The sequence below is a fragment of the Emydura macquarii genome, unplaced genomic scaffold, assembly GCF_026122565.2.
Source record: "Emydura macquarii macquarii isolate MOO-44397 ecotype Brisbane River unplaced genomic scaffold, CSIRO-AGI_Emac_v2 contig_1451, whole genome shotgun sequence".
Taxonomy (NCBI): Eukaryota; Metazoa; Chordata; order Testudines; family Chelidae; genus Emydura; species Emydura macquarii.
Window position 1 is genome coordinate 24,717,759 of NW_027131588.1, and position 24,973 is coordinate 24,742,731.

A 24,973-nucleotide genomic window follows, 5' to 3' on the forward strand; every position below is an offset into this window, starting at 1 on the left:
AACAATTAGTAACAAACTTGCCCCACTTAGTTCATGAAAATGCATAAATGTTTTGTTACTTCAAAAAACATAATGATTTTTAGCATGGAAACTGATGCTAGAAGGTCATATGTGTTTTCAAATGACTACACTTTCTGATGTTTGGAGTTTGTGTATATATGTTAACAAAATGTAACTAAAGAAAACCCAAATACACAATTCATCATCTATTCTATGTACTTAAAATATCACTGAGATTCCCTTTGAAGCGAGATTGAAACCGTGTAAAATAAGCATGGGGTTATGAGGTGAATTAGTCAGAATAACCTTGAAAATGTGTTACATTTAGCCTTGTCGGTGTTTGAAACCTAGATTTCAAGACCTAAACTAAATCAAATAAGATGTGTGAAAAGTAACAAATCTGTAAACTGACTGAATCTTCCCTGTCAAGACGTTCTGTCAAATGTGGTGGGTGTAACAAAGTAAACAGAGAAACTCCCCAGTTTGGGGTTCACTCCTGTCTCGTCTCCCTTTGGATATGGAGTCCAAACGCATTCCCTTCACTTCTGTCTCCTAAGCGGGCTACTGTGATAGCCCTTCTGCAAGTGGAAAGAGGCTTAGCCGAAGGTATGTAAATAACCAGGTATTGCGTCCTTCCTCCCTGCCGGAGGCAGACGTGATCCATAAATGATTTGCTAGGTGAAGAGCGTGCTGAATACAGAACAGTTGGAACAAGCTTGATCAAACTTAAAATGGCAGTGGTTAGCTGATGGTTCAGCGATTGTGAGGCATGCCCTACCATAGTGAAGTGAGAGTTCCCACTGGGGCATGGCGGTGTCTGCAGTATATAACTGCAGTGCTGCCTGAAGCAATGGTGAAATAGAGAGGCTCTGAACTCCAACAGCTGCTGTTTCTCTCCCCATATCTGTATTAGCTCTTTCAGATGGTGAGTGGGGTGGGCACAGTACCAAAAGAGGCTAGCAGAGGCCAGAGAGCAGTGGGGGACCTGCTGTTACTCCCACATGCTTTGAAAAAGAGAAGTGGGGAAGTCAGCAGTGAGAGTAGCTGTGAACTTGTATGAGTCACAAAGTCGGGGAGCATAGCCGTGAAGAGAAACGGGTGAAGAAAGTGGAACCTGCAAGTAAGAGATGAAGGAAAATGAGAAAAACAATGGATTAAAAGCATGTGAGGTGGGAACTACTCCAGAGTGTGGGCAAGGCAACTTAAATGTCCAGGCCTAGATCCCTCAAAAAGGAGTGAGGATTAGGGATTGCTTAGAACCCTGAAAGGCAGAGAGCCGTTGTTAGGCCATGAATTACAGTAGTAAAGAGCAAAATTCTTCTCAAGAGAAGATACACGTTGGTATGTGCGGAAAACATTTTTAAGGTTCACTTCAATGAACGTCATTAGCCACTTCACTTTTTGGGTACTTTTTTGGGGGAGCTCCATCCCACATACTGCACCACCTTTGACTTTGGCTTTTGGCAGACGTTCGTTTTCTGTCCAGGCCAGAAATGGACCACCAGAAAAAATTACCAAAGTGGACAGCATGTCAAGGATGCTGTTTCTGTGATCTCTTTAGTATGACTGCAGGCCCGCTCATATTTTTGCCATATAGGAGGGACCCACTAACACAAGGGGCAATTGTAGATGCTAATCAATCAGCCCTAATTCATCCCTCTGAATCCTAGCAGAAGTCCATTCAAAGTTCCCAGTACATTAAGAATACCATTAATATTGCTAATTTGGAATTGAAAAATCAAATACACTCACTGTATTTAGAGAAGCTTCTAATATTAATTGAAATTTTTCTTTTTATGGTTGTTAAAACAAAGCTAAGTAATCAGTTTACCTGGTAGAGACATTAATAAAATCTATCATTTTATCTTTCTTTATCTCCCAGGTGGGTTTGCTTTTGTATACGAAGCTCAAGATCTTGGAAGTGGCAAAGATTACGCTCTAAAGGTAACGTGGGCTTAAATCACTTTAAATGATTGACGTGTCTCTTCACTCAATGCATTAGCACAATACTACTGTGACTGTGTGCATCCACACCAACAAGTCAGAGCTGTTGTATGCCAGAGCTGAAGGGTTCTCTCCATTGCTCACTGTACCCGTCCGGCTGATTCAAATACGCACTTTCCTTTACTGTGCAAATGGACACAGAAAATACCTGCCTTTATCGTGATACTATTCCAGTGCTTAAGTGTTCATGGTATTTAATTGCCGTGTGATTACGGAGCACTTTCTTCCAGTCCCGTGCTATTAAACGGAATTCTTGGAATTTGATGGTGTTATAAACTTGTGCACAACAGGAAGTCTGTGGTAGCACAGATTGGTGCTAAGACCCAGTAAACCTTCTAAATGAGGTTTCTTCCCTTCACCGTCACTATTGCTCCACAAGAACTCAGGTTAGGTTGTGAAAGTCAAGGCTATCTCAGGAAAACAAAGTAAGGATTTTTCAATTTTTTAAAAACGTTTTGTTGTTACATTTTGAATATTTGGCTAGCTGTTGTTCACATTCTCTTTTTGGCCATCCTAATTATATGTTTACCCTTCACTTGCCAGAGTTTATGCTCCTTTCTATTTTCCTCAATAGGATTTAACTTCCACTTTTTAAAGGATGCCTTTTTGACTCTAACTGCTTCTTTTACTTTGGTTAGCCATGGTTTCATTTTTTTGGTCCTCTTACTGTGTTTTTTAATTTGGGGTATACATTTAAATTGAGCCTCTGTGGTGGTGTCTTTAAAAAGTTGTCATGCAGCTTGCAGGGATTTCACCTCAGGCCCATCACCCTAGGCCTCACACTTGGCAAAGATTGACAGAGACTAGTACCCTTTTTTGCTTGTGTTCTCCTTCTTCTTGAATATTATTATTTATTATTTCTATCAGCATACTTAACGGATGATATTTTATACAGACCTGTAGAGCCTCCAAGATCATAGCCAGTTCTGACCTCTGACCCTTGTCCTGATTATGGCAGGACCCATGTGCCTCGGTACCTTTTTATAGGACTTAAAAAAAAAAAGATGGTTTGGTTTGCCAAAAAATGTAATACTGAGTGTTTAACCATTATGGACTTTCTCTATGAACACTTGGAAAACGGATCCCCTCTCCAGAAAGGGCTGCTCTTAAGGGTTGAGTATGGATCTTGAATTTTTGAGCCTTGATGTAGTCAATTCATTAGAGCAGTAGATGAAATGGGCTGTAAGGCTCTTGTAGACCAGATGTTAAATACACATCCCATGTGGATGTATATCCGGAGTGTTTTTTAACCCTTTGGCTGGTCAGCAGTGACCATCTCATCGGTTAAACTTGGTTTGGAAGACTTATGGCCACATGACGTAGGGAGCCCTATTTAATTTTCTTCAAAGACACACACTTCTAACAACCTCCCAAGACCTTACTGTAATTAACATCTTTTCAGACATGGCTCCTGTACGTTCAATGGTCTCCAAATAAAAATAGCTTCCAGCCCCTCCTCTCTCTCTACCCCCCCACCAGTATCAGGTATATCAGATTGTGTGAGGGTTGCCCAGTTCTCAAACTGAGATGGGCTGAGTACCACTTTGTAACTTGACTTGCTCCAAACAAGTATAATCCTAACAGCAGCTGCAGTGCTTGTGCGCTGTGCATGGGGAGCACCATTGTGTGTGCATGTGAGGTATTACGCATAGGGCCTGCGATCTAACAGCTAGAAAAAGAGGGGGAAGCAGTTACTGTAGACGTAAGGAAAATATTAAAATACCTGGTGGTCTTCGTTTACTCTCTGTGAGCCATGCTGGTGAGCTGTCGTGGGACCCCTGGGTGACTAGTGCTGCTATACTTCACCCTTCCTCTGTTTTTTTGGTTGGTCTGTGACAAAGGAAGCTGCTAGTCTGAATTCTCACCTTTAAGAGCAGTCTAGATAATTGATCAAGGTGTTGGGCTAGTGGTTTTTAAACCCCTGTCCACTGAGGCAGCTAATCCACTGGTATTTCTTCCCGACCCTAAAACCACTCTTCAGTATTGCCGCATGATTCTAGAGAATGAAGTACTCCTCAACGTTGAAATCAGACCGGGGATAGCAGGAATCCGTTTTCCCCTTAGAAGCCATTCCTTACTTGGGAGGAGAGTCCTGCAGTAGAGATTTGGACTTGAGTGGTTGAATAAACCCAAAGCTGGTATCTGCCTTGTTAGATACAAGTGCCCTTTGACTGAATCTGCTAACAGTCCCTGAACATGCCTCGCACCTTACACTGCCTGGATGGACAAAATTTCAGCTATGTATTTTGTTAACATGGGCAAAAGATATCTACCCATCCCTTTTAAACAGCTTTGCCCCTGTTTGTGTCAGACTTAGGCCTGGTTTACACTGCTGGCGAAATGTGGCTTGTGTATCTATGGAGCTTGCATATCTCCTGTCGACATCCTAACTTCTGCCTAGTGCGGCATCCCCACAATGTTGAGCCAATGGGAAATGCCCTCCCGTCAACGCAGTGTTACTCTTTTTGTGTGGGTGGATTAACGGCGTCGCCTTCCAGATCGATTGAGCAGGTCTCCACTGCGGCAGAATCAATCCAGCGGCGCTGATGGTGCCACCATCAATATAGACATACCTAAAAGACCAGAGAGACAGGCACTTTTGTCAGAAAACTCCAGCCACTCAAAAGCTACAACTACTCAAATATCCAGTCTTTCTCCCCTGCCTGTGCCACCAGAATGGAGTTGCATTTTTTGATGCATGAATCAGTAGCAAATTGGAAGTGTGGGGGGACAATATAGTATTTGATATCCACATCCATAAAAGAAAGAATATTGATAGTGATGGTTGTATTAATTCCATTAAAAACTCCCTTCAATCAGCTGCACAACTTCATAGGCTATAGCAAAACCACAAAAAGAAGACTGCTGCAGTACTAACTTGCAGTGTGCTCCATAATACAGCGGGCTTTGAGCATGAGGAATGGCTACATGTGGTGGTAGCACAAGCATGATTCTAGAGGCTCTGCTCCTGGAGAGAGAGCGTGTAGATGAACAGAAGGACAGGTGACTAGAAACCTGGGGGAAGGAGGGTTGTGGTGGCAAGATGTCCAATCTGGGGATCAAGCCAGCTTTAACTCTTGCTCTGTGATCTTGAGCCTTGACCATTTGTTTGCTCTAGTTTTTCCTGTGTATGTGTTTTTATAAGTTTATGATACTTAAATCTTGTACCTTTTTTCAATATTCTTTTTTCTGATACAGAGGTTATTGTCTAATGAAGAGGAGAAGAACAGAGCCATCATTCAAGAAGTTTGTTTTATGGTATCCTTTTTGGGTCAAATTTCAATATTTAGAATAAAGAAATGATTGATGTTAAACATCCTGAAGGATGTAAATGTCTACACTAAAGCCTCTCTTCTTCACGTTCCATGTTTACACTGAAAGTATTTGAACCCCTGACTTATTGTTAGAAGTTTCCTGCTATTTTGTTTAGTTCTGAGGAAATGAATTTATTGTAGTCTTTGAGTCCCTGATTAGCTTACAAAATTACGTCTGGTATTGGTGATGTGGATTTTTCATGCCCAAAAGTGAAGGTCTGAATCCTAGACTCAGAATTGTGCTGCTTCTGTGTATTCTGTGACCTTCCAGAGGGCCTGTGTTTGTCAATTCGCATTGACTGTATCTGAGTGATGCTTAAATCCCGTTTTGACGAGGAAAGTAGTGAGCACACTGTACAGTTGGTTTACCCCCTTTTGGACAGTCTCGAATGATGTTACCATTGCTGAGCATGTATCTGTCCAACAGCATACAGAGAGAGAGAGGTTTGGGGTTATTTTTAAACAGAGCATTTTAAACATCCAGAGGCCAATGTGTCAATTTACGTTGCGCTTTGCCTATACTGATACAAATTCGACCCATGGAATTCGAATTCAGCACTATGCCATTTGCAGAGGTGGTTTTATTAGGTCGACTTTTACCGTGCTTTAAATCGACAGAACTTATGTGCCAGTGGAGACGCATGTTTTGGGGGGTCGATGTAGGTGGCGTTATGTCGACTTCCATTGCAATGTAGACCAGGCTTATGATCACTTAGGCTTACTTCTCTCTCTCCTTCTGAACTGGGAGCCATGAACCTCTTTTCAATTAAAAAGAGGAAGTTTTGTAAAGCTTTATATACTATAAAATTTTGGTTTTCCTTTTTTTATAACCTTGCTTATAATTAAGCTTCTTGGCTTTTATTTGTGTGAGACTTTCTTCTACCTAGTTAAAGGAAAACCATAACAGAGAAGGGCAATCAGCACCAGTGTAAAGATCTGTGTGGAGGGCACAGTGGCCCAGCCTTGATCACGCAGCCAGAATATCAATAGATACCAAGTCGAGTTGCTGGAGATTGTCTGTCTGTCTTTACTGAGCCTGTATGGTTGCATTGCACTCATTGTCAAGAGAGAACAAGCTGTACCTAGATCAGAGTCTGCATTTTCCAAAAGCCGCATTAACACGTATTTAGTTTTTTTTACTCTTGGTGACTTTGTCTTTAGTTCTAATTCTGTGCAAATGAGAATTCTGTTGTGCATATTAAACACATCAAATTAGATTTGTAAATGAGCTAGCTGTGCCTGATAGGATGAAGAAAACCTCTGACATACTTGAAGTTTTTCCTTGAACAAATCCCCAGAAAAAGCTTTCTGGTCATCCTAACATTGTCCAGTTCTGCTCTGCTGCGTCAATTGGAAAAGAAGAGTCTGATACCGGGCAGGGCGAGTTTCTGCTGCTCACCGAGCTTTGTAAAGGTAAAACTTAGGTTTTTGTTCATGAGTGGTGTGCCTCGTTTTAGGAACAGAGTATATTCTTCCAGATGCAAACACAGATCTTGAGCTGAAAATGTGCGCGGTTTTACTACAGGGAGAACAGCTAACAATTTACCTGCTATTAACTGACGTGTTTCCATATTTATGGGCCATTCTGAGAAGGAGCGAGGTGATCCGTTTTTACTGTCCCCTTCATAATCTTCTCATGAATTCCCTCTAACTCTTCTCCTTTCGATGTTAAACAAGCCTCCTTTCTGCAATTTGTAATTGTCTGTAAATCCCACACAGCCTAACCCAAGGTGTTTAAAGGTAATTTCTGGCAGCATTCAGACTTCCATTAGTTGCTTGTTTAGGTGCAGTGCTTCCAGGCTAAGGGTGTTGTCCAGTTTTTCTCAGCTGGAAGGGTGGTTTCTGATTCATGACTGGTAGGAGTAGAGAAGAGAGAAAAGAACATACTGCATCTGTGATGAAGGGAGAGTCAGCAGCTATAGTGAAAGGCCCCTTTTGAAATGATTTATGGCTAGTTTAGCCATTGATTCCTGTTCTCTGGTCGCTAATATTGGGCAATAAAATGTCCAGCGGTTATTGTTGGCGTAGTCTGATGAAATGGAGGGGCAGTACTTTCAAGCATCTTTGACCTAATGGGATGGAAGCTGTGAATGCTTTAAAGATAATATATAAAGTAAGAGTATTTCAAGCTGTCTTTTTTAGTATGATATCATCATCTTATTAGTGCTTAGTCCTTTGTCTCAGATCTTCCTGGATTTTCTTTATTGTCAAAATAGTTTTTGATAAAATCTCTTGTCACATTCAGGGGATTAAATACTTCTTCATAAGGAGAGATCTGTGTCACATTTAGACTTATCTGATATACTTAATGGCAGGTTTTCAAATGCTAATATGAATTGGTCCTATCTCCTGTAGGACAACTGGTGGAATTCTTAAAGAAAGTTGAATCCAAAGGGCCCCTCTCATGTGATACAGTTTTGAAGATATTTTATCAGACCTGCAGAGCAGTGCAACATATGCATAAACAGAAACCTCCTATTATTCACAGAGATTTAAAGGTACAGTATAGAATGTAAGTGAATGCAACATGTGAATGAAGTGTGAAAGGCGACTTCGAGGCAGGACTACAAAGCTGATGCTGTAGAACTAATGAAACTGAGAAACTTGAATATGCAGCATTTCAAATGAGGCGATGTGTACATAGTCCTCTTGTTGGGAATGCTGGCTGAGAATGAAGGGCATCACTACCTGGCTTACTGTTGAGAACAGCATCCTTTACCTATATTTTTAGTGTTGAAATACTTGTTGAACATCCTGTTAGCTAGCGTTCAGAGCTCGGACTGAAACCATGTAGTGTGTGTTCAACTCTTCATTTAATCTGAAGAATAGTTCCTATTTGTGGGTAAGTATGCTACTGACTTGAAGTCTCAAACATTTTGTTTTTTTTTAACAAAGCAGATTTTTTTTTAACAAAGCTGTGGAAGGAAACAGCGCATAATGTTAGTGTGTTAGGCTCAGAAGAGAAGCAGTATTTCACTAGCGAGCAGCTGCAGTGAATGTGTAGTGTTGGAATGGCTGTAGTTTCAAGACACACGAAAATTTACATTTTGTTATAGTGCTTAGTTTTTGAACACGTTGACTTCTGAACTAATATTAATCAAGTGGGCCATTTATTTCCTGATCGATTATTTTAGAACCTTTCATCCTATGTCAGTCCTTTACAAATGGTATGGAAGGTCTTGAGTTCTGATAGCTGTGCCATCCTGTTGGAAGGAACTGTGCTGTTGTCAAGGATGAGCTTTTTTTTTAATTTGAAATTTTTTCTGAGACTAGTTCAAGGGCAGTGACTGATGTTCTACTCTGCTCAGCACCTCGAACAGCAGGCCCCCCATTCTGCTTAGGGTGCTATTAGAATAGACCGCTATACTGAGTTAAATCAAAAATACATAATGGATTTCTTCTGTTACTATTCTAGTGCCTGTTAAGAAAACATGTCCCTGGCAGAGACTAAGTGACCAGGAGAGAGGCAGCGAGTTGGTTTCAGACTGCAGTAGCTGCAGAGGGAGAGGGCTTTTACAGGCAAATACAGGACAAGATCCTGATCTTTGTGCTGCAATAGACACTAGCCGCACTGAAATGATGCGGGAAGGTGTGTTTGCGCTGCCTTTCTCAGAAGAGTGAATTTAACTGACGTAAAACAGTCTCTGTCAATTGTTTAAGCTACAATGTGCTTTTTCCTTTAATAACCATTTACAAATATAAATATCTCATCCTTATTTGGCCTTAAAGTGAATGATTCTGGTATTGTTTGTGTGGGGGAAAATGGGTGATTGGGCACAGTATCACCCAAGACATTCGTAATTTTTGAAATTCTTTTGCTTAAAGGTATTAGGGTCTCCGAAATTCTTTGATATAATGCCACTTAAAATGGGCTTTGAGCTTTGTGACCTCCACTTCAGACTTTCAGTTAGTTCATATTTTTTATTGTTAGTTTGGTGTGTTCTCCTTCGTTTCCTTTCCCCCGAATCCTTTTGACAATGGCTAATGTTAATGTGATTTACATGCATGTAGCATTGTGAGAACTGATGCCACTTGTTTGTGTTTAAATTCCAAATTAATTATGGGGAGTCTTGAAAATAGTCCTGTGGCTCTGATACTTGAAACGGTCTGAATTAGTTTGTCCCCTTGCGTAGTTGCCATATGAAACAAAACAAGTCATTTTGTAGCATAGGGAGGCATTTTTCTTTAGAATTAGCTTCCTGTAGGCTGGTTTTGGAAGACACAGGGTAGAGAGCCCCTTAGAATCTGAACAACCTACTGAAATTCTAAGGAAGGTAGTGACCACTCTTGCTAAGAGCTGCGCACAAGAAAGCATGCACATGTTGCAAGCACGGTCCTCCCAAGGGATGCTTATGATATTAGAGCATGCTGATTGTGTTTGATTGTTGGTCTGCCGACTGTGCCAGACCTGGAGCATACAGGAGAGCACTAAAGAGTGTACTAACAGAACAGGAGCTACTAAAGAGAAAAGTGAGTTATGATGGTGGATCAAGGGACTGGAATGTCATGTCATTACTATTTTCCAACAGTGTTGAGCACTGGGCAAGATACAATGATAAAGCTATTCAGTGCTCTAAGGCTGTTAGAATCCAAGGCTAACAGAGAAGATGTGACACAGTGGGAGACTTAGTGCGAGCTGTTTATTTTACATTAATTTGTGTTGTTTTATTTGCAGGCCTCACATTCAGCACAGAATTTTCCTGGAGAGAATTCCCTCCTCCTCTCCTCCCGCCCTCAGCTGTTAGCTGGTGCTCCTAATCAGATTTTAAACTACATGTTAATTTTGCAAGGCGGTTTGTAAAAGGCCTCTTGCATATCTTTTAAAACTTAAAACACTGGAAAATATCATGCAAAACCAGCGTTTGGAAGGATGTGGAATTTGAGTTAGAAATAAAGATGTACAAAATAGTTAGTCATTCCGGGCAAGCTGTCTACTGGCTAAAGTAAGGGGAAGAGCTGGCTTACTCCCTGTTTTGCTTCCGGCTTGGACCTTAAGCCTGTCACTTATTCTTACTGCGTCGTAAGTGTCCCCTCTAAAGTGGGATACCATGTGCTGTAAAATACCAATCATGGATTCGTTTTATTTGATGAATATTTGTATACTTCCTGGGCATGATTTAAAAGTGTGCATGAGCTACAGCCTTCGTAAATGTGTGTAACTTCTTCCATTTGTTAACCTACCTCCGTTTGCAGGTGGAGAACATGCTGATTAGTAACCAAGGGACAATTAAGCTGTGTGATTTTGGCAGTGCTACAACTATAGCACATTATCCTGATTACAGCTGGTCTGCACAAAAGAGAGCAATAGTTGAAGAGGAGGTGAGAAACTTGACGTGCAATTAATTATAAGAAATTAGGTTCATTCTATTACTGCTGCTCTGTTAGCCTTAACCCCCACATTTACCTAATTTATGACAGTTCTAAGACCATTGAGGTCCATTCAGTTGTGAAATGGATTACCAGGCTTTATTTTTCTAGTCAGCTGCTGCTACATTGTTCAAGTGCTGTCTGCCATGACGACAAAACAGCTTGTGTTCTTAAATGACATTCCTAAGTGTCTGTTCTGTGTAATGTGATCAATGCCCACGGAGTGCCTGCTTCTCTCTGTTGTGGAGAAATAAAATGTGAACATGAATCAGAATTGGACTCCATTTGTAGTGTAGCTTTTAATGATCTTTTTAATAAAAAAGGGAGAGGCGTAAGGGATTTGAGTGAGTTCTGTGGCACCTTAAAGACGAACACATTTATTTGGGCATAAGCTTTTTGTGTGCAGAAACCCACTTCAAACTAAATGATTTTTCAAATGGTTCTAAATATATGGAGAAGGCCGATAATGAGACTCGAACATTATCCATGAACTGGTTAATGAGTGTACAGCCTCTCATAGCATCAACTTCCTTTGTTTTGATCCTGAGTACTAGAAGAATGATGACTGCTTGCTTCTGTTCCCCTCCCCTTTTTGGGACCCTGACCTCAGGGAGAGCGGACTGCTGGCTCTCTGGGAAGGGAGGATGGTGCTATGCAGTTGGCCAGCTTTTCACATAGGGCAGAGGAAAAGAGGCACAAAGCAGGGTCCTTCCTCCAGATGCATCCTAAGGGCATGATATCACTGTTCCTAGTTTCTCAGTGTCACTGGTTCACAAGAACTGTCCCGTGTGGGGAGCAGGTAATCTGGTTTTGCTTGCTGTGTGGTGTGACGGGATGACTTTTTAATTACAGCTAAAATGTGATTCCTGTAGGCTTTATGTAGAATTGCTTCCCTTATAACTGTATTTTGATGTTTTTGAACCAAAAACTTCCACCTTGACTAATATGTCCCAAGCTAGTTTTGAAGTCAGGAGATGCCTCTTTTACTTGTGTTCTTTTTAGCAGAACGTTTTCTGGAAAGCTGTTTCCTGAGGTTGAACATAAAGCATTGTTCAGGTCTCTGCTTCATGAACTTTTACTTTGTTTCTGCAGATTACAAGAAACACAACACCAATGTATAGGACTCCAGAAATGATAGACTTGTACTCAAACTTTCCAATTGGTGAAAAACAGGATATATGGGTAGGAACTTCTATTTCTCATTGTATGTAATGATGTGTGTTAGATGTCCTAGTTAAATAGTTTCTGTATTTCATTATACTTGTGGTATTTAAACTATGTGCACACTCACTGCTGTATCAGAATATAATAATATAAGATGCAGTCTGAATTGATTGCATTGTTTGATACTAAAACAAAAGCTCAGCCGTCTGTATCTGATACATTTCAGGCAAAATAAGCTTAATTGGTGTGAATTTTAAATCTTAATTTGGGCTGACCTGAGGCATAGACCTCTAACTTTGTCCCAGCTCTTTCACTGCCTTGAGTGACGTTTCTGCGTTGCAACAACTTTTGCTGCTTCTCTGGAGGCCTAGACAGGGTTCTCTTGGAGCCCATGGTCACTACTACATGGTTAGATTGAGGTTGCCAAGACACAAAACTCTGACTTTGCTCATTCATAGTCCTGGATCTCAGGTAGTGCAGAGGATGAAATGCCGGAACAAGCTAAGCTTCAGGACTTCTAAACTACTGTTTTGTGGAAATTACATTTTTCTGTTGCAACTAAATGGGATGGCAAAGGGCAGCGGCAAATAATCCTTTACTGAAAGGATTGCAATTGCTTTTGAAGATGTTTATATTCCCAGTGCATCTTCAGTTAACAGTGTCCGTGATGAGACCTTTTGCGTTCTTTTCAGTGATGTTACACGTTATATTTTTCAGAGTATTGGCTATTTTTGTGAATGCACATACTTAACTTTTAAAACCTGTGCCAGTATTGGTAAACAGTTGTTTGATGTGTAAAGAAATGAATTTGAATATCAAAAGCAGAATGGACACTTGAACATTAGAATGAATTTGTGGTGGCTGCTCAGTGCTATTGGAACCTCAACTTCCAGCTAAACCTTTTAAACAATACATTTTTAAAAACTCATTTGAGCTTCTTCTAGTTCTGCCTCTGTGGTCGTCAGTCTTAATCTTGAACTTTTGGAATAGAGGGTGTGAAGTAAACCCAGGGTAATACAGTTCTTAAACACCTTAATCATGTATCAAATCAAATCCATACAAGTTGGACCAAAATTGCATCCACTTGCCTAAAATAGGAAAGGTAGAGCTCCATTTATCCAAAGGACTTGGACAATTGAAATCTTTGTGTTAGGCTAACTCACATATTCGGTGTGGTGGCGGACTTCTCCAACTTAACAAGAGAACAGTTGTCACATGCCTTTTGTTTTTAAAAGGTTCTGATTAGTGGGGCTCATTTAGCCCTGCCATTCTGCTCATCTGCCTTGTCTGTGGTCTGGGGTCAGGGAAATCAGAGTTGCGCATGGACTGCAGCACAACTGCAAGAGGCATAACTAGTTTAGTTTAGTTTGTGATCAGGATGAACAGTTGTACTTTACTTTCCCCCAGAAAGTTCAGTGTCCTCCAAAGCTCCATGCTTGTCACCATCCTGTCTAGATGTATTTGTAGTACTGCGGCTCAGGATGTAAAAAATGTCTAAACTTCAGTGTGAATCAAGAATTAAACTCCTATTAACCACAAAGCTTCTCAAAAAACTTTTGTGGGGCAAGAGTACATTAGATATTACTCCTGTTATTCCTCTGAGCAGTTACCAGGCTCTAAAATGTGATCAGTGTTCTTCTGGTTTCTACTTTATTTTATTCATTTTTCTCTGGCTCCTTTTCCCAAGTTTAGGCACCTTCCAAAATTTAAAGCACACAATTAAAAAATCCTCAGTACAGTGCTTATACTTTCCATGTAAAAGCCTTCCTCAAACTGAATGCCTTACCTAACCATATCGAAGGCCCTTCTCCATTAAATCCTTTTTAGTGTCCAGCACCTCTGCCTGTGGACCCCGATTTCCCTACATTCCTGTGAGGGGAAAAATGGGCTTTGGAGCATGTTTGGATGGCTAACAAATATGGAAGAAAGAAGGGAGTGAATTGCAGAGCTGAGAGAAGACCATCACTGCCAGCAGCTGTTCTGAGAATTCTTTAGCTTGATTCTTTTTTTTTTTTTTTTTTTTTCTCCCTGATCTCAGCTATGGCTTCATGGAATGGGGGAAGGGGGTCTCCCAGGTAACCAGATCTCAAACCATTTAGGGATGTCTGCTTAAAACAAGCACATTGAAATCCACCTAGAAATTGTGGGAGCCAGTGTGGCTTTTGGCATGCCGGCACTGTAATTGTCCCGCCTGATGTGCTACTTTCCAGGATGTGGGTGGTACTGTTCACCCTCTTCAGCATCCCGCAGGACACAGCATGTAACTTCAGAATTCCATATGCTGCAACTGATCACATTCCACCTGGGTACCGTTAGGACTGGACGTTTTCTTAACAGCCCGATATTACTTTGCTTTGATGTAATTTAGATGGGAGATGAGGTTATAACTCTGCTTCTTAGCTCATGGCTGCTGCTTAGCTAATGTGGCTGCTGCTGCTTAGCCAAAGAAGAAGGCTTCAGACCTTACAAGGGTTCAGAAGAAATTTATTCCAGAGGGATTTGCACAATATTCCAGAAGCAGTCTGGAAATCTTGTGGTCGTCTGAAGCATTTGTTATGGGTCACACTTTTTTCTAACCTCTTTCTAGATTAGATGGCCCACGGGTTTGGTGTAGGAACACCACTTATATTAGGGTTTTTTTGCACCTAATGTTAATTGAAGTATCCCAATTTACCTGAAAACACTAAGTGAAATGATCTCCTTGACTCATGCCATTATTCTTGGATTCTTGCAAGACTAGAATTCAATCCTGACTTCAAGCACATGTGCTATTTCCCAGGGCAAATTGTGTGGTATCTGCTTTAGTTATGGATAAACATGGGAACTAAGTCCCCCAAGCTCATGCCTCAGTATATGGTGCTTTTATTGAGGTTTCAGTTCTCTTTTCTGGAGTCATTTTAATTTTTTATAAAGAATTAAATGGGTCTTTACATGGAATTCTATTTGAGTAAAGTGATTTGCGCTTAGACAGCCTACCCAGTTACGTACTATGTAACAGGATGAATTTGAATTAGGGGGACAAAAAGAGAACCAAATCCTTTTCAGTAGGAGTGATTTGTACAGAAGCTATGAATGTAGGATTTGTCCCATAGCTTATAATAGAACTTCTCTCACTTTGGAGCACCTCCTGTAAAAACCAATGTGCTCCACTTTGGTACATATATCATAAAGGTGTTGATACTATATATCTATATTTTCTTCTAATATAAATCCTTCAACCTGGAGAGAATTTTAAAATCTTGGACATTGAAGAAACTAGCAGACCTTTAATCATAACTGCCGCAGTCTGCATGCTGCTAGAAACGAACTCGTAGTCTGCGTAGGCTAGGCTTTTCGGTAATCTTTGATCCTAAAGAATTAAACTTCAAGGGTTTAATTATTTTAGAAAGAAGGGAGCTATGCAACTGATCTCTGGAGCACTGTGAATAGTGTAGGGATCCATGATGAAGCAATTTGCAATTGAAATATTTAATTTAGTAAACTTATTTTAGAATGGAGCTTTGCCAGTGGTTTCAGTATCTAATCAGTTTCATATCTAAAATTCAACTGTAAGTTGTTTTCAGTGCCTGAATTGCCAACGTTTCTGTAATGTTTGCTTTTATTTCTGTGTAGGCTTTGGGCTGTATCCTGTACTTACTGTGCTTTAGACAACATCCCTTTGAAGATGGAGCTAAGCTTCGCATAGTCAATGGGAAATACTCCATTCCTCAGAATGACACCCGCTACACTGTGTTCCATGAGCTCATTCGTAAGTTTACAGCCTTGGTGGTTTGTTTATTCTGACGTCTTTGTGCACATTGTAACTTTTACCATTAAAAATGTTAGACACAGTGGGATTAAACAGTCAGAATTTCCAGTTCCATTGTAGGTGGGCTTTGTAAACCATACGACAGTGACTGGTTTATTTTTAGCTATTTGAAAGTTCTTCATATTGATGTCAAACTTTTCTATATTCAATTAAGAACTAGATTTTTGAGAGTAAACCTTTCAGTTTTCACTGCTTTTCAATGCTTAGTCGTGCTTAGGGTTTTGATAATTTGGCTGGAAATACTTTGCATTTTGGTTCTGATTCCTTGAATTTGCTTGAGAAACTTTTTGTTTTACTAAAGCTCAAAATACACAGTTGAGTTCTACAGTTGGTGGTTACAATTCTGATGATATGGGTGGGTTCTAAATTGCCTTTAAACATTTCTTCAAGTTTCTGATGCTCTTGTGGTATTTTCTTTAAAAGTGTCATCTTGTCTCAGCACTAAAATCCTTATTTTTACTACATAGATACCTGGGCACAGACTTTACTGTGTCTCTAGTTTTTCTGCATGCTTTATTATGGATAATCTTGCTGCACTTGAACCCACTGAATAAAGCACACGTGTGCAATCACAAAAGGTCTGTTGTAATGTCTAAATTACTTTTTTTAGGTTCCACTTTGAAGGTGAACCCAGAGGAGAGGTTGTCAATCACTGAACTTGTGAATCAGCTGCAGGAGATTGCGGCTGCCAGGAATGTGAATCCTAAATCTCCTATCACAGAGGTATGGGAGTACTACAAAGAGTAATCATTTTTTCCCCACGTTCAATCAATAGTGACTTTGAAACAGCTGTCAAAATGGTTGAGGTGAAACCTTCAGATGAGATTAAGGGATTTAGGTACCTAATTTAATAGACGTTCAGTGGGATTTGGGTGCATAACTCACTTACAGTGTTTTGAAAATCCCAGCCTCAGTGCTCTATCTCATCCGACTATGTTGAAAAGAAACCAGCAGTGGGGTTTTTTTCTGCTTATTGGCAAACTCTTGGAAGCTTCTTCATCTCAATAGCATTCCTTCTGGAGGTAGGCCTTCAGTTTGACGTGCCAGAGATGATTGGAAGTGATCTGAGAGGTGGTGGTGGGGGCGTCTAATATGTGACCGTGAATTTAGGGCTACACAATTCACAACAGCGTAGTTAAACCAGTGCAGTTAAACTAATGCAAGTACTTGTGTGACTCTTACTTTGCTTTAAGGGTTGCTTATTTCAGTTTCTTAAACCTATTTCTAATTGACGTAAGTGTGTTCTATTTTGCACAGATTTAAGTAAATCTATTTAAAATCCTACCTTCAGTTAAACTGATGCAACTGTGCAAGCAGACTAGCCCTTCGAACTGTTGTGCTTTCTGCTGCTGTCTGTAAAACCAACAAAACCTTCAAACTTGCAGAACCGAAATAAGAGTCCACACAGACATTTGCACTGATTTTACTGCACTCGTTGAACTAAGCCACTGCTCATCCTATATGACTAGGATTCTGCAGTAGGGGCTGCTGATAGTCCTTAACTCTTGGTTGGCAAGCCCTCTTCTGTCTCCCACGCTTTAGGGTTAGCTTCCCCAAGAAAAATCTTTTTACCAGCTACAATTATTCCTGTTTGCAAGTTTACACTTGGCAAGTTATGGGTTGGATCCAAAATAGTGTAGTGTAGCAGCTGTATGTGGGTTCAGATTTCTGTCCTTGGTAACGGTGTGTTTTCAACATTATGTTTTCCATCTTCAAATTTTTAAGCGGTCTCCTTTGGTGTCTGTGGCCATATTTGCATTCATGTGGTCCCCCTCTATTTCTGCCTAGGTGAGTGGCTCCTCCAAGCATAACCTGGACGTTAGGCACATGTCTGCAAACATTATAATCTAGTGCTGTATTTCCTGGAGTTCAAACTATCCTTCATGTCAGTCCTGAAACTCACTATTATAGTGGTCATCTAGGGCACACTTCTGACCATGTTCCTCACTGAGGTGCAGTGATCTAACTGGAACATATAATGTGGAATACAGAAGCTTGTCTTGCTAGATAACTCTTGCTGCTTTTTTGCCTCTTACTTCATGGTCTCACTTTTTTCCTGGGGAGTGTTCCTGGCTGTAGGGGAAGTGGGGGAGAAGAAAGCTCTGGACGCTTCTGTGCACTTGTAAAGACTGTCTAGCAATGAGAGTAAGGTTCTGCTCCAGTGATCCAAGTCATGGTGCTGTCATTTGTTGCCTCTCCTTTGCTCTGGAGTGAAGGTTTCATATCACTCTTCTAAAGCCGGGCATCTTTCTTAGCCTTTCCTCTTTCATCCGTTGTAGAAGAAGGTGGAGTCCTTATGAGTAAGCTTAGCTCTGGTTTAGAAAAATTAAGCATAGGTTTATTCACACTTTGCAAGGCAGCCACCTTATTGCTAACATGTTGAGTTCATGGTATCAGTACTTCAGCAGTTCAGCTGTGAGATTTTCCTGCAAAGTTCTTGCTGACCTTTGGCTACCAAGTTCCTGATACTTTTCCCTGTTCAACCTCAGTTTTTACTACTGACTTTGAACAGTAACCATGTACCTGAGCAGTAGGAAAAGTGATAGGTGCACCCAGAAAAACCGGGACTTAGAGCCAAACTCAAGAATATTGCACCTGCTCCCCTGGTGCCTAATGCACTGAAACAAAATTAGTGAAACTTTTTTGTCTTTTCATAGTTTAAACAGCCATTCAGGGCTAAGCAGTGAGGACCAGGCAACTTCGTTTTGTAACTTTCCTTTGAAAGTGCAGTTTTTATGTACAAACTCTTAAAAAAAAAAAATTACTCATGATGGATATGACTCTCTGCAGCTCCTGGAGCAAAACGGAGGCTATGGAAACAATGCTATGCCTAGAACGTCTACAAATTTGGTGCCACAGAGTTCCAAGCCTGCAGGACAGCTCAACAATATGTATAATGCAGGTATGTGCAGATACAGGCATCCCTGCAGATGCAATCTGAATATAAACTAGTTATCTTTATGGGATGTGAAAACTTCTGAGTTGGCTTGAAGTTTTAAATGAACTTATTTAGTAGAAATGTTAATGTCTTTTGAGTGATATTGCTATTAAGTATATTGCTCTATGAAAACCACTTAGGTTAAGTAAATGATTATTTTTAGGCAAGCTTATATAACTCTTGTGAGGAACTTCACGTTTATAGATTCATTCCATCTTCAGAATAGACGTCATGTTTATACATGCAGATGTAAAAATGTACTCCCTACATTCTTCTCCCAAGAAGAGAGAGAAGAGCCAGTTTGCTAGCTGTAATAAATGATCCCAAACGGCACTGTTGACCTGTGGAAGAAAACAATTCAATGAAAATGACTTCTTTGCACAATGAATATCCGTTTATAAAAATAACAGTGAATAAGGAAAAAGCAACACTTGCAAGATACATATACCCTTTGGAACATGCTACAAGAACATAAAAATAGATTGGTTAAGGAACAGAAATGTTACTTTTCCAACCCCCCTCTACACCCCAATAGAAACCTCTACTTTAGAAATATATTCTACTAAGAACAGATAATAGCCTACCTTGATTCAACTTCACCTCTTCACAGTAATCTGTTAATGGTTCTGGGTTTCTCGAAGACCAATCTTGTGACACACACGAAGTTGCTCAAGTCAGTAGCTATGTTGAATTCATCCCCAGAGCAGATGAGTTGAGACATTGTCGTCACTTGTCAGAGTAGAGCCACATTGCATTAAGTGTTTCGTGTTTTAAAAAGTTTGCAGCTATTCTGTGTCAATTTTTTTGTAACGTGGTACTGAAACAGGTTTGCTTTTTGAAACTTTGCTTACATTATTTTTAGATGTTTTCTGTTTCTTGAATTTTATTTATCCCATTTTGAAATAAGGTGGATGTGACTTTATCAGTATAGTGCTTTATTGTAATGTGTGATAGATAAATTAACACAGTAAGACCAAAAAGTTGACTTGAAAATGAAATACTTCTCTCTCAAATTACGATAGAACTTGGTTTAAATGTTGATATTCCAGAGTGGTGTTTAGTCAGTTGGAAATATTTGAACATATATTTTGGTAAAGAAAAAGAGGCAAATGAACACCTTTTTTGAGAGGCAAGGTGGGTGAGATAATAACTTTTATGGGACCAACTTCTGTTGGTGAGAAAGATAAGCTTTCAAGCTTACGTCACTGCCTTGTCTCTGATATCCTGGGACCAGCAGAGCTACAACACCCTTTTTTGTCAGATACATATAACCTTGCTAACTGAAATCGCAGTTTCTTCCTCTGTCATTTCACGGCTAAATATTAAATTGATAACTGCATGAGCCTAAACCCTTCAAAGAACTTGATATATTTCACCTAAAATGAAAGACTCTGGCAAAATGTTGTTAATTTTACTGCATACAGATTTTTCTCCTTATTTTAGTTACTTTATACATGTCTTCTATGCAGTTCATGAGGGAAAACTATATATGTTCAAATATTAATGTACCTGAAGGGGAAACTTTAAAATGAGGCAAATTTATACTACCAATAAAATACTGCAGTAATACTGTCCATACTTCATTCTCTGTGGGTTGAACCTTGCTTCATAAAAGGATTCCGTTTTCAAATGCTTGTCTGGCCATCTGGTTCATGTAGGGTCAAAGAGGTGTGTCAATCACTATTTTATGTATTGGGAGGTGGCCAAATTTACTGACCCTCCGAGCTGCATACAACAATCTTCAGAAGTGACATGTCTTCCTCCCCCCACCCTTTCCCTTTGTAGGGATGAAGCCCAGGCAGGTACGCCCCATGGGAAGAAGCCCTGAGCCCCCGGCAGGTACTTTCAGCAGGGCAGAAGCCTATAGCCCCATCACCCCACCATGGGGCTGAAGCCCCGGCACACATGCCCACTGGGGTTGAAACCCTGAGATTCCCTTCCCTGCTGGGCCGAAGCCTCTAGCCTCACTACAGAGCAGAAGCCCTGAACTCCCCAGCCCAGCCTGGTGGGTGGAGAATGGGAGGAGGGATGTAGGGGGCCCAACGGGCCACACTTGCATTGTAAAAGTGCCACATGCAGACCCTGAGCTGCAGTTTGGCCAGCCCTGTAGTAATATAAACAGAATGCTGTCCAGCCGATGATGATAAGAGGAGATGTTAGTATTCCTGGTAAGAAATGTAATGTTCCGAGATAAGATGTAAAATGTACTAGATATACAGTCAAGTAAGATTGTCAGTGGCATGCTGCATATCCGGCTGGTGACACTAAATAGAAAGGCCATAAACAGTGAGATGACAGAAAAGCATAGATGCAGGCACTTAATGAAGTCTGCTCTTCATAAAGCGATGCAAAATGGTTTGTGTTAGGTTTTATCAATCGAATACCTGTAAACCCTTCTGGTTTACCACTACAGTCTTCTGGAGCTTAGGAAAATATTGTTGTGCAGCTTTATCCTTCAGAAATTGAAAGCTTCATTCTGGGTCTGGACACGGTAGCAAGTTTGGTCCTGTTTTTGTATATCTTAGGTTGCTGGCTGTCCAGTTTGATTTTTTGACATGTGAAGAGAAATTGGAGCACAGTTACATTCAATTCTGTGTTTTATTTTAAATTGTAACATGAGTTTTGCTTTTTAATTCTAGGTCTGACAGTTGCAGAATGTGACCAGTCTTACGGAGGGTTCTTTGATATTCTCAAAGGTGGAACAGAAAGATTTTTCACAAACATCAAGGATACATCTTCAAAAGTCATCCAATCTGTAGCCAAGTGAGTAGGAAGAACATCTGTTTTGGTCGTTCTAAAAGGAAAGGTCAGAAATGTCCCATTGAAGCAACAAGTGTCCTGCTGGTGCAATTATGAGATCAGACATGCCAGTACTTAACATTCCACCTAAAATTTTGTGACTGTGAAGCAATGTCAGAGTCACTCTGGTAACTGTATCCGAGGAGTTAGAATTGGAAAAGAGCATTTTAAATTGAATAAATCTGAGTCACTGTAAAACAGCTTCCTGCAGCATAGAGACGTATTCACCTCAGCTAGGGCACCTGGACTGACACTCTGCCGGCTTTGCCCACCATCGATAATCACAGCTGCGTGCTCTAGCACTTTCTATGCAGCCAGCCTCCGTGTAGCAAGAGCCTCCAGGACTCTGCCCCTTCCCTTTCTTTCTTTTTCTCTCTCACTTTCACACATGGGAAGAGAATATGAGGGAGGGAAGAATGTGGGGTGGAGACTCCGAGAGAGAGTACAGTGAAGAAGATACAAGCAACAGAACATGTTGTTAAAAAGTTTAATGTTCAGTATACATTTCAAAGGAGCACTAAAATGCATAATTGTCCTTTCAGAGGACACGGTTAGGTGGCCTTTGCCCCAAAATAGTTTGCGTGTGACTTGACAATGAAATTTAAAATTTAATATTAAAAAATGTGTTAGAGACCTCTATTCAAATCTGCTGAAAACAGTGGGAGCATAAGAATTAAAGTATTTCCCAGCAGTTTCTCTTCTTATTCTGGCCCAGTTAATTGGAAGATTGAATAAGGCCAGGCCTAAAAGAGATCACTGCAGGTATCATTCTAGATAACTTTCCCACCTTGGCATGGAACACTGGTGTCCATTATTATCTATTGTTTATAGTCTTTCAGTAAGTTTTCAGCCCAGTTAAAAGTGTTTGTCCAAGCCCATGTGAATTATTTTTGAGATTTCATTAGACTTAATTTTCTTTGGGTATTTTGCATCTGTGTTCCCTTTTTCCACAATTATCTAACATTTTAAAGATGTTGTGATTAAGAAAATAATTACTTTTATTCACTTTTTATAAAGGAATAAAACAAAACTCAAATGAAATGCTGGATTATCTTTCTCAGGATCTCCTCTTTAAACAGCAGTTCTGTCTGCTCTGATTAAGTCAGTATTACCAAGCATGTTTTCACTTTAGAGAGATTCTTCATGGGTGCTTGACGTTTATATCTGCATTGTACTGTGTACTGCAGGCCAGAAGTAGAATAAATATTCTATTGCACACAGCAATTGCTCTCTTACAAGTGATGGAGACAGGATAGAGGTAATGGAGCTAATATCTTTTATTGGACCAACATGTCATAAAATCATAGAAACGACCTAGTAGGTCATTTACTGATAAAGCAAGATTATTCATTAGATTGACTAAGGAAGTGATTCTTTAACACTCCATATAATTCTAGGAGGTGAAAAGACCTTTCGAATCATTGGCAAATGCAGTGGGCTGAGCAAAATCTTATTTCAGGATCGTAAATGTTTTTGTTAGTTTCAGTAACCCCAAGTATGAAGCCATGGTCTAATTGATTTTAGGGTTTGGAAATCTTGCCTGGTATGCAACCTACATTTCCGTTGCTCATTTTTATCCTATTGTAAGGGACCAGGGCGTAGTGAATCTGGCCTCGTGGTCACAGCGGGCAGGAGTGGGAGGAGTCACAAGTCTGTAAGCAAGAGTCAGGGTTGGAGTCAGCCTGGGATCAGAGACTTGCAGCACCTCCTCTCCACGGTACTTCCTGGCTGTGCTCTGCATGGGCTGCCAGTGGCATGGTGGGAATATCAGCTGTGCCAGGCTCTGCAGACCTGGGTTCAAGTCCGAGGGTCCTTACCCTTCTTAAGATACTCCCCTACATAACTCTACAACACTCCTCTACCAGCTAGTATTTACATCCTCCAAACACTCATGCTGCTTGTCCCTCCGTGATGCCCACTTCCCAAGCTGTTGTGTTTTCATGCTCCCAACTTTCTCAAATTCTGCATTCAAGTTGAAACATCCCAGGCCTGGCTTCAGCTCCAAGGCCAGTTCTCTCTTTCTTTTTAAAGAGAATCCGTGCAGCTGTCGTTTTCATGTGATTTTTGTTGGTGTGTTTTTTTCCCTCTGAATATTTCCTTTAATAATTCAAATGGCCTGAAATTGAAGCACCAGAATTGCCGTTTTTTTTCCTTACTGAGGAATCTGTGTTGAGTTGGGGGAAAGCAGTGTGTGGAAGGAGGAGAATTGAAGCTGTTAGTGATGAAGATATTGCAACTGAGTAGCAAATTTTCCAAGATGTGGTGTATCAAAGCGTGGGTTACAGAGGGCAGCATTTGTCTTCACCAGTTTGTAAAGGGCAGTCGTGCTGACACACACAAGGAAAGGAAAGGGATTTATATCAGTCACCTGTTCAATGGTGAGTGGAAATGTCTTCTTCCTGCTTAACATCTGCATGGCTGCTGCCAGGGAAGGAGTGGTTGAATGGCTCTCATTCTGAAGCCCCAACCGGATTGATCATGGCATACATAGCTAGGAGAGAAGCAGCCTTTTTGAGCCATGATGGCTCTGTGAGCATGAGGGTGGACGACAAAAGGAGAGTTGGGAACCCAAATTGGAAAAGAGGGGTTCTGGCAATCTTTCCTGACTCCTTGAGAGAGCTGTCTGTTCCCATTGCACTGACTTCCATATTCAACGTCTTGATGCTTTTGATTTGATTTCTACTATCCTGGCAAGTAACCAATGAGCCCCAATCTAAAAGACTTTCCCATATTTATTCTTTTCAGTATTTGTGTTGCCTTAGATGAATTTGACCACCTTTTTAGAGACATACTCACGTGGGCTGCCATGTCTCCCATATCCCGATTCTCTCCCTGCCTTGCTAACTGCTCCTTCATGAATACTGTCATTGGATCCTTTCTGGTGCTCGCCAAGTGTCTGTCCATTATCACCTCTTATCCCTGTCGCTGACTTTACACCCTTCCGGGGTGTCACATGACTCTCAGATCTTCTGCTGCTTTCCTTCAGGTTCTAGCCTTCCCTGTTCTTTTCCTGATGGCTCTTCCGTCATTTTCTTAAACAGTGAAAACGGAACCACTTGTCTTACTCCTTCAACAGCCTTCCTTTGCCGTTACGGTCAACAGCTGCCCTTTCCTTCCCCATCATTCATGTCACAGTCTTGGAGCTGCTTGTGACTTTTCCCTTGCCTTCTCTCCTCACATCGAGGCTTTCCTCAAATCTTGTTACGTCCTAGCTCTTAAAATTTGCCCCTTCATCATATTTCCCAATCTGCAAAATGATGGCTACCCCATGGTTCTCATATTTACTTCCTGACTTGCCTAGCTCCAGGCCATGTAACATGCAGCAGCTAAAATTGTCTCCTTTTTCAGTGAGGTGAGGCGCTCCCGCCCTCTCCACCTCCACGGGCTCCCGCTCTCCTGCACAGAAAGTTCAAGCTCTGGTTCCTATTTAAGACACTGCCTACATCTCCCCTTCTGTTGCTCTTACCGTCCTCATGTGCTCTGCCCGCTCTTGTCACCCTGTTGCTCTTTGTATTCCCTGCCCTCTTCACCCTTGTGCCTCTTTACATGCCGTTCCTGTCCCTGGAGTGCCTCTGGCTT

The 24,973-nt window shown here is 40.9% G+C and overlaps 1 protein-coding gene across 2 annotated transcripts in view; it reads left to right on the forward strand.

The window, feature by feature from the left end:
* GAK (cyclin G associated kinase) overlaps positions 1–24,973 on the forward strand; it is a 92,760-nt gene that overhangs the window by 17,344 nt on the left and 50,443 nt on the right. The window contains exons 2-11 of one of the 2 annotated variants that reach the window (XM_067553405.1): positions 1,883–1,944; positions 5,203–5,262; positions 6,623–6,731; positions 7,674–7,816; positions 10,512–10,637; positions 11,778–11,867; positions 15,462–15,597; positions 16,268–16,380; positions 18,448–18,559; positions 21,235–21,358. In XM_067553405.1, the coding sequence (XP_067409506.1) occupies positions 1,883–1,944; positions 5,203–5,262; positions 6,623–6,731; positions 7,674–7,816; positions 10,512–10,637; positions 11,778–11,867; positions 15,462–15,597; positions 16,268–16,380; positions 18,448–18,559; positions 21,235–21,358 (1,075 nt within the window). Of the gene's footprint in view, positions 1–1,882; positions 1,945–5,202; positions 5,263–6,616; positions 6,732–7,673; positions 7,817–10,511; positions 10,638–11,777; positions 11,868–15,461; positions 15,598–16,267; positions 16,381–18,447; positions 18,560–21,234; positions 21,359–24,973 lie in introns of both variants that reach the window. The other variant, XM_067553404.1, reaches the window with a different exon arrangement.